The 13,291-nt window shown below is 42.5% G+C and overlaps 2 protein-coding genes across 3 annotated transcripts; one reads left to right on the top strand and one right to left on the bottom strand.

The window, feature by feature from the left end:
- Nucleotides 1–55: 55 nt before the first annotated feature.
- On the bottom strand, nucleotides 56–5,000 carry zbtb33 (zinc finger and BTB domain containing 33). Of its 2 annotated transcripts, none has more exons than XM_083980933.1 (2): nucleotides 4,887–5,000; nucleotides 56–3,832 (listed from the first exon to the last, which is right to left on the bottom strand). In XM_083980933.1, the coding sequence occupies exon 2, from the start codon at nucleotides 3,828–3,830 to the stop codon at nucleotides 1,962–1,964; it is 1,869 nt and encodes a 622-aa protein (XP_083837059.1). In that variant the 5' UTR covers nucleotides 3,831–3,832; nucleotides 4,887–5,000; the 3' UTR covers nucleotides 56–1,961. The 2 variants fall into 2 exon arrangements, with proteins under 2 accessions (XP_083837059.1, XP_083837060.1); XM_083980934.1 differs by lacking the exon at nucleotides 4,887–5,000 and adding an exon at nucleotides 3,987–4,030.
- Nucleotides 5,001–5,444: 444 nt separating this feature from the next.
- Nucleotides 5,445–12,804, top strand: nkap (NFKB activating protein). The gene is made up of 8 exons (XM_083980936.1): nucleotides 5,445–6,091; nucleotides 8,006–8,086; nucleotides 8,235–8,299; nucleotides 8,398–8,493; nucleotides 8,588–8,630; nucleotides 9,535–9,735; nucleotides 10,824–10,973; nucleotides 12,370–12,804. The coding sequence occupies exons 1-8, from the start codon at nucleotides 5,586–5,588 to the stop codon at nucleotides 12,542–12,544; spliced, it is 1,317 nt and encodes a 438-aa protein (XP_083837062.1). The 5' UTR covers nucleotides 5,445–5,585; the 3' UTR covers nucleotides 12,545–12,804.
- Nucleotides 12,805–13,291: the final 487 nt, after the last annotated feature.

Below are 13,291 nucleotides of genomic sequence, written 5' to 3'. Positions count from 1 at the left end.
GGATTAAACAGGATGTTCGTATTTTCACATTATTTTGCATTGAACTTAACTCCCTGCATGGGTGTAAACTGTAAATCTGGTTTAACTACATCAGGAAACTGGATGAATGCTGTTTCCCTTTAGTGCGTGATGTTAATTTTAAGTAGGTGTACCTAATGACAAGCACCAGGGTGGTTGCTTATCAGTATTTTGTAGCCTCAACTTTGAGTTAGTGCACTGACACAGCATAAACAATAAATAAGCAGATTTTTAAAGGCTCATATTGCAAGACAGCTGTGTTAAAATAGTAAAATAATTTATTTACTGTCACACAATCCTCATTGCTAACTGACAGGAAAAAAAGGACATTCTGGGAAATGCAAACAGACCCAAGTGTTTAATATCTATTTCATTAGGTCTAAGCTATAAACCTAATAAATACATCTGAAAAGTAAAAAAAAAAAAAAAAAAAGAACAAAAGATTTAAGTTAAAACAAATACATACTGTACAACATTCAATGTTAATCTGTTTATTAAAAAAGAAAATGTATTGAATGACATGAAGTAGAATTGATTCCCATGTTAGCACTAATTTTTTTTTTTTTTTTGAACTCATACTGACCGATCACTACCTTCTGACACAATGGAAAACAAAAATAAAAAATAAAGATATACAAAACAAAAAACAAATATTGTCCATGAGCCGACACTAAGTGCTATCTGTACGGACTGAAACAAACAGGCAGTTTATGTCAATCCTATTATTACATCTGTATGCAAAATCTCTAGCCGACAGTATGTAGCCTGTAGATTATGGCATTGAAATATCATTTTAAAGAAATAAAAACATGGAAATAAGAAAACAAAAAATGTAAAAGGTGCAGTGAAATAAAACAGAATGTGTTTAATGGACAAAAACAGAACCCACATTTGTTCACTAACCACTGAAAAAATTAAATAAGCAATGTATATCTTCCCTGCCACATTACCCACATGTGGGATCACCAACAATAACACAATAAAAAAAATATATTTCAGATCATATTCTCTTGTACAGAAGTTGGTCTCAAACTAAACGGAGACCGGGAACAAACGACTCAAGCAAAATCCTCCTCGCATCCGTTATAAAATCTCCACCTAATCCTTCAAATAGTCAGTGATTGACGCACCAGGCGATGCATTGGAGAAACTTTGTTTAACTCCATTGTGGGGCGGCGGGCAGGTGGGTGGGGGGGGCTTCACTTCCTTTATTACAGATCTAGAAATACATGAATGTATCGTGATGACCAAGAAAAGAAAAAGGTCACCTGCTTACATAATCGTCAGCTGAGGTTTCACGCCGACTGAAGTAGGTAACCCCGTTTCTATTTTGTTAAAACGGGGGCTCACTGGGCGACGTAACGTCTCCAACCGCTTTCAGAAGCGTGGCCTAAATGTTAAAAATGACTACTGGAATGAGACGGAGCACTATTTAATTAAATGTTTTGTTTTTTTCTCAGTGCTTTGTGCTTTTAGATCCTTCAGCTTCATCATCGTCATCATTCAGTCATCAGACATCAACACCAGTCTCGAGCCTCCAGCAGCTTTAACTTCCTCATTACTGTTAAAGTTATAAATGAACGTCACCTTTTTATTGCAGCTTTTGAATGTTTCACCTCTTATATAACCTTCTGGGTTAGTTTTTTTTTGATTCATTGCGTGTTTAGTTGCTGATGTTATTATCATTTAACCAATGATACCAAAGATCAGTTACCCGATGTGCTGGTTCAACCATCTGTTTCTTCGTGTTGGTGCAATTATCTTACACCACAAATCTTTGTTAAATGGAAAAGACTGATGTGACGGAGCCGGATGCTGCGATGCCGACACTAGACGAACATTATTGTTGACATGGACCCAAAGACAAAAACAGGGTGGGGGGGGTTGGATTGGGGGGGTGGGGGCACCTAAAAGGCACAGGCAAATGGAGCAGCGCGTGTTGCTCAGTACGTCTCTGGTATAACAAAGTCAAACTCCGTGGCGCCCTGCGGAGGAGAGCTTATGGCCGACCGCGGCTGGCCGTCGGGCGTCATGTGCGCGTCGGGCTCGGTGAAGATGTCGTCCCAGTTCAGCATCCTGCTCTGGGTGGAGGAGTGGACGTCTCCGCCGCCGTCGGTGATGTGGTGCACGCTGCCGTCCTCGGAGATGACGGGGACGCCGGGCCCGTCGGTCGTCCACGAGTACGACTTCATCTGCACCGTTTTGCACGGCAGCAGGCGGTACAGGTTGTTGTCCGCGTCGTCCTTCTCCTTCCGCCCGCTCGGGTCCTGGTTGTGCATCTGCTTGCAGTGCGTGGACAGCAGCTGGTAGTTCATGAACATGTCGTTGCACACCAGGCACTGGTACCGCCGCTCGCCCGTGTGGTGGATCTCGTGTTTAGTTCTGTACTCGGCCAAGGCGAACACCTTGTTGCAGTAGCGGCACGGGTACTTCTTCTCCCACGAGTGGGTGTTGAAGTGGCGGCGGAGGCTCGTGAGACACACGTAGGGCCGCTTGCAGACGATGCACACGTAGAACGTCTTCCCGTCCATGATCAGCTCGTAGTGATCCTCCAGCTCCGTTTTGGACTTCTTCTTGTTGGGGCCGGCCTTCTGCGGCGGCGATAGTTTATCAAAGGTTTTCAAAGGCGCCGACATCAACGCTCGCTTCCCTTTATTGGCCTTAGAGCCTCCCTCGCCCGGATCCTCCTTCACCGGGACAATGTCATAGGTATTTTCTCCGATATTGGCGTAAACCTTACAGCCCGATGAAATGGAGTCAATCTCCGTGGTCGTGTTGAGTGTCACTGTCTTTTTTGCCGCCATGGCTGATTTGGGAACGTTAGCCTGGTTATCCGGGCTTTCGGAAACGTCCAAGAGCCGTATTTTGAAGTTCCCCTGCTGAGATGAAGTCGAGACTTGTTTTTTGTGGACTCCCAGGATGTCGCTGTTCTCGGAGGACTGAGAGGCACTCGTGGGTTCGGGGGTGAAGCTGCCCGACCTGGCAGGCGTCGTGGGAGCGCTTCCTGAGGAAACTCTGGCGGGGGAAGACGAGTTATTGGAGCTGGAGTCCGGACTGCGCAGAGGGCTGCGGTCTGGGAGACTGGGAATCTTAATAGCGGCCGTTCTCACCGTGTTTGTCGCTTGATCTTTAAGTTTTACACTCGTATTATTTGATTCTTCACTTCGCTTTGATGCTACATTCTCTGAATCGGGCGTGTTGTCGACGTCGATGATCTCACCGCCGTCGGCTTTCTTTTTGGCCGCTATGGTTTGAGCATCTGTTTGTGAGACGAACATAACATCGCTGTCCGAGTCCTCGTCGTCGTCGTCGTTACCCGCGCGTTTGCTCGTCTGATTGAACTCCTCCGCGGATATCGAGAAGGACTCTGTGATGATCGGCATCATCTCCGGGGATGTGTCGCTTTTGCTTTCAGTCTCTTTGGACAAACCAGGAAGACCCTTGACTTGAGATAAAGGAGACCCCAAGTTTGCAATGAACCTCACTCCGAGTATCTGTCCAGCGTTTATGAGCTCCTCGAGCATGTCGGAGCGCACGCGGACGATCTTGGAGCTGTACATGTAGTTGAGAATCTGCTCAAAGATTTCTGCTTTGATGAAGTTTAACTCGATCACTTGTCCGGCTACACTGAAGAGCTGGTGGAAGTACGTGCTCGAGGCAGAGAGGACCGTTTTGTGAGCTCTGAACTTCTTGTCCTGAATGATGATGGTGACGTCACAGAATAATCCATGGTTTCGCTGCTCGTTCATGGACTTCAGCACAGACGCTGGGTACTGTGTGTCGGTCGCAGATATCAGCTTTAGACTTGGCATGTCTGCAGAGGAAAAGAAAAGGGAAAAGAAATAAAAAATTTAAATAAATTACACAACAAAAACTACATCGATGCCTTAGTAAAAGTGTCAGTTAAAGAGATGGCTTAAATCCAGCATTTGTCGTACTCATATCTGGCTTTACAAACTCAAACTCACCCAGCTGTCAAAATCAGATGAAACCAGGAAGTCCTGGTTCTCTTTTGCACATGTTCACTCGGTTTCCTGCATGTTAACTTTCAAGTTATCTAAAGCTGAAATGACTGAACTATATGATCATATTGGAGGCTACAAACATGTAGCTACTGCTTGAATTATATATAACTTCATACAGATATTTGTTAGCCTACCCTCATTGATATGAATGGGATGTACAGAATACAAGTGTTTAATGCACTGTGGTTAAACAGGACAGGGAAAAGTGCAGCCTAAATAGATCACACATTTCAATCAGCGCTTCAAATTGTTTAATTAATTAATTAATTTAACACAGGACTGTTTTGTTAGCTTAAGCTAATTGTGTTTTTACACATTGACTTGTGTTTTGGGGACTTACTATTATCCATATGGCGTTTACAGACGTGTAATTTACAAATAAACTATATAAACAGAGTATGAATGTGAACAAATAAAAGCTATGTTGTTGTTTTATTAACCAGGAAACAAAAACGATAACGTTACCTTTAGTTGATATCAGCTAATAATCGACAGGTTTGTCAGACTTGCAGTAACTAAACTACCTGAATTACTGGACTCAAATGACACCGCGAAAAGCACTTAGGCTGCGTTTCTTATCATTAGTGCGAGGGTTATTTACTATAAGGAACCCGCTGCTGCTGTTGTTATTATTGTTATTGATGAGTTTAAACGTGTTTGTTAGCCGGCTAACAAAAGGTATCGCTGGCTCCTTCACTCTTCTTCCTCTTCATTAATGAAAGGACGCAGCGCGGCCTAGCTCCCTGGTAGCTACACACACACGAGCTCCGCCATGGAAACACAACCAGTCATTTACGATCTCACTGCTTGTTTAAAAAATAAAACAATAACAATCACGTTTACCTGCAACCGTGATGTTTCCAGCCAAGACTAAGCAGAGCAGCCACCGCCTCCCGTAAACAGTAACTTATCCGGGGCTACAAACAATGGCTAACGGCTGCTGCTGTCCGCTACCGACCCGCCACTAGGAGGCGCTGCGCTGTCGCTTTAATGAGCACGGAATTTAAATATATATATTATTATTATAACATAATTATACAATAAACAACTAAATTATCTTTATGTTTGAAAAAAACATGAATTAAATAATGTCTGAATATTATTTCAGTAAAAAATATTATGTCCCCTTAGCGTCGATATAACTTCCGGTTCACCTTCAAAATAAAAGCATATTTAACATACTGAATAAAAAGTAAACCGTTGCAAAAAGTTGAACATAAAATAAAAACAGTAATATAGAAAAATAAAGATCTAGTTGATATCTTACAGCATTTTTATGTGTTCATTAATATAATTACTGATTAACTAAACTATTTTTTTTAATAAATAATATAAGTATAAGCGGAACTAGTGTATTGTATGCATGTGAAGACCCGGACTCTATTAGGAGACGGACGCTTGTTTTGCTTGCGTACTTTGGAGAAAGGAAGGAAGGAGTCGTTCTCGCAGTTTGTTTTATTTCTCTAACAGTTTTACTTGAATTAAAGTTTTAATCTTAAAGTTTGGGCCGTGTGGTGAACCCCAGGGCCGTCGGTCGACAACATGCCGCAGTCGGACAGGTCGAGCTCGGACAGCGGCGGAGGGCCGCGGAGTCCTCGCGCTCGGAGACCCCGGACTCGATCCCGATCCCGCAGCCGCAACCGGAGCGACAGCCGGGACCGGAGCTTGTCCCCGTACAGCTTCGGACCCAAACTCCCGAAGCCGCGGAACCGGGAGCGGGAGCGGGAGGAGCGGGAGCGGCGGTTCCGAGAGGCGAGAAACATCCGGCGGATCCGCATCGGGAGTCCAGCCCGTCGCAGCCGGTCCCGGTCCCGGTCCAGGTCCCGGTCTCGGTCCCGGTCCAGGGAGAGGCACGGGCACAGCGGCAACAACACGGGTAACAACAACAATAGCGGCGGCGGCGGCGGCGGCAGCGGCGGCAGCGGACACAACCACTGGTTCGAGCCCCGGGAGCCTCCGTCCAAACACGGCGGCTTCAGAGACGAGTACTACTACGAGCAGCAGCGGGACGACGCGCAGCGGCAGCGACAAGAGGCCTTCATCGCCAGGTAGGCTACTAGACTACAGTCAGAGTTAGAGTTAGATTTATTTTACCCAGTTGAAAATACATAAGTTAAAGGAGCAATTTGATAATTTATAGTGCTGGTCTGGAAGAGGCGAACTTAAACAGCTTATTAGATGTCTACCCTCCACGTAATGAAAATATGTTGTCATACAAAAAAGATAATATAACATACAAATGAACTATCAGAAATAATAATTAAAAGAAAAATCATCATAGGGAAATTACACAGAGATAAACAGAAGATCAGAATAAACGAAATGATGGAGATTAGCTACATAAAGTGTGTCTTGTCATTACTTCCATGATTTAGATTTAGATTTATTTTACACAGTTGAAGGAGTAATTTGTTAATTTACAGTTCTTTGAAACAGCTTATTAGATGTCTGCCCTCCACATAATGAAATATGATGTCATACAAAAAAGAAAACACAACATACAAATGAACTATCAGAAATATATAAATGATGATGATAGTAATAAAAGAAAAATCATCATAGGGAAATTACACAGATAAACAGAAGATCAGAATAAACGAATAACAATAAAAGGAAACAAACGAATAAAGAAAGAAAAAATAGTTTTATGGAGATTACACAAAGAAAGTAACTGTGCGTTCACACCAAAAGCTTCCAAAGCGTCAAAAACGCCGGAAGTCAATTCATTTTCAATGAGCGCCCGGCGACACTGAGCGTCCAAAGCGTCAACAGGCGTTGCCGCGCTTCCAGAGCGTCCAAAGCTTCCAAAGCGTCCAAAGCGTCACCAGATGAAAAGTTGAGCCAGGTTTAACTTTAGGGTAATGAGCTATGACGCGGTCAAGCGGCAACCGGCGGCAGCCTGTCAGAATAGAGATGTCCGTCGGTTGCCTGTTTTTTTCTTTTTTTTGTATTTCGGCTCCCCAATGACCAGCGCGATCGAACTTTGACGTCAGTCACCTGACGAGCGGCCAAAGCGGCTGAAAATATTTGCCGTTTTGGGAGCTGTCTTGTCTGACGCCCCCCCTCGAGCGTTTTTGACGCTTTGGAAGCTTTTGGTGTGAACGTACAGTAAGTGTGTGTGTCTTGTCATTACTTCCATGAGTTATGCCGGTGCAGTTACATTTACAGAGCAGAAGTTGAATGATGTTTCAGACATCCTTTGAAAGGATCAATTCAGAAATGCATCGATGAACTTCCAGTGATGTCTGGGAGCTCACTAAAAAAGATTTTCTCTGATATCTATGCTTTATTAATGTCTATTTATAACAGTTTGTACCACAGGCTGTTGGTTAAATAGATAACCCTGATGACAACACAGATGATTATTTACACAAATCTGTCCAGACTCCCAGAAAACACCAAAACAGTGGAAATCAGTCCGTCTCTTTTAAAGCTGTGATCTGAAACTGCCAACTAGGATGAGATAGTATCGATATCACAGTATCATTATTATTATTATTAATAGCAGTAGTTTTTTTCATCATATGCACATAGTAAAAATTAACAAACAATCATCATCGATCTTCCTTCCAGACTATATTCAATCAAACTTATAAGCCGATTATTACGGCATATGTCAGGAGCTAACAAGCTTGTACATGCCTATTTAATTATATTCATGTATTAAGCCTTAACTATTTATATTCCAATGGTGCAAAAAAACAAAAACAAGAAAGATGCTTAACTGCTTATCAAAGTCAAAACATACCCTAGCTATCACAATAACCCCCATAATCCATTGACAAAAACAACAAACAAACATATGGATATTGTCTGCAACTGTAGTTCTGTTTATTAAAAAAAAAAAAAGATGAATTATTCATGTTTTGAATGGATGTGTGTATTTCATTTTAATAAATGTAATCAATAACTACAGTAGGTGTTTCTTCAGACTTCTGCATCTGTGTGTGTGTGTGTTGCAGGCGTCTTCAGGAGAGGGAGCGGATCGGTGAGTTGGGTTGTCCCGAGGTTTGGGGATATTCACCCAGAGTGAAGGAACCAGAGTAAGTGAAGCAGACTGGAGTCTTTTATAACAACGTGTTCAGTGTGTTGAGGAGTGTGACACTCGCTGGTTATCGGGGTCGTTGACTCTCCGGTGCTTTTCTCCGTGCAGAGAGTTCACGTTGTTTTTATTTTGTTTTTCCCTCCCAGCTCTGACGAGTTCACACCAGTTGAAGAAGACGAGAAAAACAGCAGCTCAGAATCGAGCTCAGAAGGTACAGACTACGCAGCGTACTGTGAACATGAACACATTTCTGTGACGCGGTGGTGTATCGTTTGATTTTTACAAGGAAATCTTGTTTGTTGTGAACAGAAGAGAAGAAAAAGAAGAAGAAGAAGAAGAAGAAATCCAAGAAAAAGAAGAACAAAAAGCACTCGGAGGACAGCGAGCTGGAGTCAGAGTCAGACGGTGAGACAGTCACTGCTACATTCATATGTCAAAGCTCGATAGCATCTGTTTCTTCAGATTTATAAACTGAGTTGTTGTGTTTTTTATCTTCCAGAAGAAGAAATAAAGAAGAAGAAAAAGAAGAAGAAGAGTAAAAAGTAAGTGTGAACCTGCAGTCGGGAGCTTCACTCAAATAGAAACGGAGGAGAACATTTTTTTTTTTAATATTCTTTTTATTGCCAAATGCACATGATAGAATACATGTCTCTCACAAAGCAATCATAGTTTTATATGTTTTTTTGATAAACAAAACAAAGAAAAGAAAAAATGTGAAAAACAAACAATAACACGGCAGCATCATCAAACATAAATAGATTAGATATGACAATGTGGTGGATTACTACACAACTTGTGGTAAACAACAGCAACAAAAAAAAAGGAAGAAAAAGAAAAGTGCAGATCTGAGCTGGAGATCTATAGGACAACAGAGCTGGAATCATTCATATTGTAGCATTAAACTCTCAAATCCTTCAGATATTTTAATACAGGCTCCCATACTTTATCAAAAATTGCCAGCCTGCCTGTACATTATCTGACTTCCAGTGTCTTAGGATAAGTATTTTAGCCAAAATGGCACCAAAACATAGAGACTGTTGTACAGACTTTCTATTGTTAGAGTACTGAGTCGAGTCACCCGCTGATCCCAGAATGGCCACTAAGGGGCACGGTTCACACAACCTTTTAAATGCCTTTGAGTAAAAATCAAATATTGAAGACCAGAATGAGTGAAGACTGGGACACGTCCAAAGTTGACGAGTGAGTGTTCCAACCTGATTCTTGCATTTGTTGCACAGTGCTGATACATTAGGATACATTTTGTTAACTTTTAGCTTTGAGTAATGTAATCCATGTATCATTTTGAACTGAATTAGCCTAGCATTTATTGAGCAGCGATGGATATTCAAAAGACACATTTCCCAGTATTCTATAGAAAGGGGGACTCCCAGCTCAGACTCCCACTCACGGAGGAGAACATAATAAACATCACATGTTTCCTAACAGGTCCAAGAAATCCAAGAAGAAGAAGGCGAAGAAGAGCCGCAAGGAGTCCAGCGAGTCCAGCAGCGAGGAGTCTGAGGAGGAGAAGGAGGAGGAGGAGGATCCCAACGGGGTGATGTGGGTGGAGAAGACCTGCATCGACGAGCACATGGTCGGCCCCGAAGCTCCGCTCACCCACTTGTCCCAGGACGACCGGCCTTTAGAGTGAGTCCGCTTGACCTTTGCTCCGTTGGAAGAGCACTCGAGATTCATGAAACGTAAAACGGAGAAGCGATGCCAAAGGGACAGTTTTCTGCAGTGGTTCTTTTGTGTTCAGCTTATTTTCTTTGTCTGTTGCTGCTTAAATGGATAGTTCAACATTTTGGCATATTGGCCCATTGCCATAATCCCTACAGTTTTAGCAGTAGGTTCGTTACCTTTAATTGTCGGTGCAAGCTGTTTTTAGAACGGCGGAGCAGAGCCGCGAGCTGCTCAGAGCTACACTACGGAGCCTAATGGGATTTCTTGGTTTCCCTCATCAAACTCATCAAATACACAATCCAACAACTCCGAAAACGCTCTCGTGGACAAGTTATGACCTGCACATTCACCACGCTATGAGATAATAGCGGAGTGTTACGAGACAGAGTTGTTTTAGAGGCAAATGCAGAGACTGCTTGATGAAAAACTGCCTCCGACGGGAGCGCGCATCAGTGGTTTTGCATGAATTTACCTCAAAAACAACTCTGTCTGGTAACGTTCTGTTATTATCTCATAGTGTGGTGAATGTGCAGGTCACAACTTGTCCACGAGATGAGTTTGATGAGAGAAATCAAGAAATCCCATTAGCCTCCGTAGCATAGCTCTGAGCAGCTCGCGGCTCTGCTCCGCCGTTCTAAAAATAGCTTCCACCGACAATTAAAGGTAACAAACCTACTGCTATGACTATAGCGATTATGGCAATGAGCCAATTTGCCAAAATGTTGCACTATTCCTTTAACTCCAAGACAACAGATACACAGAGGACAGGAACAATTATTTTCTTGGTACCACAATTAAGGGTTTAATCTATAAAAGTTCAGATAGTTTCCCAGAGCTCTGTGTTCATCTTTGTGTCAAGAAAAAGTAAACAATATATTAGAAATATATTGTTTACTTTTTTCAGTTCAGAATCTGTATTTACAGATCTCATACAGTTTTATCACTTACACATCAATGATGTCATACCTTCATATCCCACGACCTGACCGAATGACTCTTATTGTAAAATCGTTCAGCCTGTTTATAGTAAGTGCACGTTTCTCTTCCTCCAGTTTTGGTCACGCCCTGCTGCCAGGTGAAGGTGCTGCGATGGCGGAGTACGTGAAAGCAGGCAAACGTATCCCGAGAAGAGGAGAGATCGGTCTGACCAGCGACGAGATCGCAAACTTTGAGAAGTCTGGTTACGTGATGAGCGGCAGCAGGTGAGTGAAGCTCGTAGATCAGGACTAACAACTCTTCAATATTACCATATTATACAGCGGAGAAAATAAGTATTGAACGCGTCAATATTTTTCTTAGAAAATATATTTCTAATAGAGCTCTTGAGATGACATTTTCACCAGATGTCAGCAACAACCCAAGTAATGCACACATACAAAGAAATCCAAACATTTAAATCCATAAATTAAAGCAGAAGTAAGTGATATATTTGTGTTAATATAAGTCTTAAATAGTTATATCTTCCGACAGCAATCACTTACATAGAGTGTTTGGACCGAAACACGGGTCTCTCAGTCACTCTGCTCTGCTCTGAGCCGAGGAGAAAACTTTTCTCGTATCCTACAAGTTTTATCCAATGAGGAGAGAGAACGGCATGCAGGGCTGTGTGTGCAGCCAAGGGATGCGCGTGAATGTGGTGACGTAGGGACGAGGACTGTTATGGTGCGTTCAAGGAAACCCGTAACTCGTGTTTTTCCGACCTGTGAAGTCGTACCAGTTCGATCTGGTACGAGTTCACGGGTCGGAAGTTACGAGTGGCCGTTATAGTGACTTTCACCGGTAAAACAGGTCGGAAAAACACGAGTGGGTTGCCTGAAACGCTACAAAGTCGTAAGTTGTGACTTGAAGCTGTAATTTATGGTTTCAAAAGCCTGCCTGGAACGCAGCATTAGCCAAAACGACCGGATCGCTTACTTGCTTAAGACATTACTTAACATTAACATTACTGCTTTAAGTAATGTGTAATAAAGTGAAATGACACAGGGAATACGTATTGAACACATGAAGAAAAGGAGGAGATGCAAAAAGGTTTGGAAAGCCAAGAAAGCAGCTAGAGTCTGTCAGTATTTCGAAAGTAATCCTGTCCCCTATCAGTGCAAAGTAATATCAGCTGGTTTAGTCCGGTTGACGCCTATGAAAAGGTTTCTCATCACCAAGGTGTCACACCAAGAGCTCCAAGACCTTCAGAAACTTATTTTGCAGAACACACTGATGGCATCGGTTACAGGCGTGTCTGAATGCACCGTTTTATCTGTCGGTGCCATTATCCAGAACTAAAAAAAACATAATTTTACCATAAACTGGCCATGACCACTTGCTCCTCATAAGATTTCTGACAGAGCAAAGGAATACTAAGAAGAGTTCTCCAAGAGCCAAGGAGCACTGACAGTACATTCATAAAAAAAAACCAGTGTAATGCATTTAACCCCCATTGCCTCTATGTATGCTCACCATGCAAGTCTATTGACGCGTTCAATAATTATTTTGCCCACTGTATATTAACACAATGTGAAAGTGAATAGAAATGAAGCAGACTAAAGAAGTTATCGCCTGGTCTTTATGCAACACTGACGATCTCTCACATGTGACCCCCCGCAGACATCGTCGTATGGAGGCCGTGCGTCTGAGAAAGGAAAACCAGATCTACAGTGCAGACGAGAAGAGAGCGCTGGCGTCGTTCAACCAGGAGGAGAGAAGGAAGAGAGAGAGCAAGATCCTGTCGAGCTTCAGGGAGATGGTGTACAGGAAAACCAAGGGCAAGGAGGAGAAGTGAACATCACGCTTCCTTTCGTCAGACATCCTTATTTTTTTGTCTGTGGATTATTATATTCGGTTTTAGGGGATTGTACAGTGTGGAGGGAGGATTTTAACTGTAAAGAAATGTGTACAAGTTCAACTCTGAACAGTATTTTTAGTTGCGTTGTTTCCTTCCCGTTTCCCCTCTGGAACTAGTCTTTCATTTTGTTCAACCATCATTTTGTTTTGTAAGATTTTTGCCTATTGTCATGGAGAGAATGCTAAATAAATTTTCACTATGAATTCATCTTGTAGTTTTCACATTTCTTTTTAAATCTAATCTGAGAGCAGTGGGTCCCAACTTAAAGGGATACTTCACCCAAAATCGATAAATCACCTATTTTTATCACCGTCATGCTAAGGAAGGGTTTGGAGAACTTTCGGAGTCATCAAAACGCTTTTGGAGTTCTAGGGGGGGTCCAGCTGGATTTTTATATAATGGCGGCGGATAGAGTTCACTTTTGAATCGTCCAAAACACACACTATGAAACATCCAAATACCTCCATACTGCTCGTCAGTGTCCTGAAGCCGCGACATGAAAAAGTTGTTCGGAAAAAATTAATTTGATCTCTGTTTTTAGCGTTGTTGTAGTAGTAGCTCCCAGTGGCTGCGTGAGATTTGCTGCGAGATGTTTGTTCATTGTTGTAAACACGGAAGAACATCTCGCAGCAAATCTTGTGCAGCCACTGGGAGCTGCTACTACAACAACGCTAAAAACAGAGA

Source organism: Trachurus trachurus (genome assembly GCF_905171665.1).
Source record: "Trachurus trachurus genome assembly, chromosome: 10".
NCBI classification, from domain to species: Eukaryota; Metazoa; Chordata; class Actinopteri; order Carangiformes; family Carangidae; genus Trachurus; species Trachurus trachurus.
Note: the sequence above shows the minus strand (reverse complement) of the source record. Positions and strands in the feature narration are given on the sequence as shown.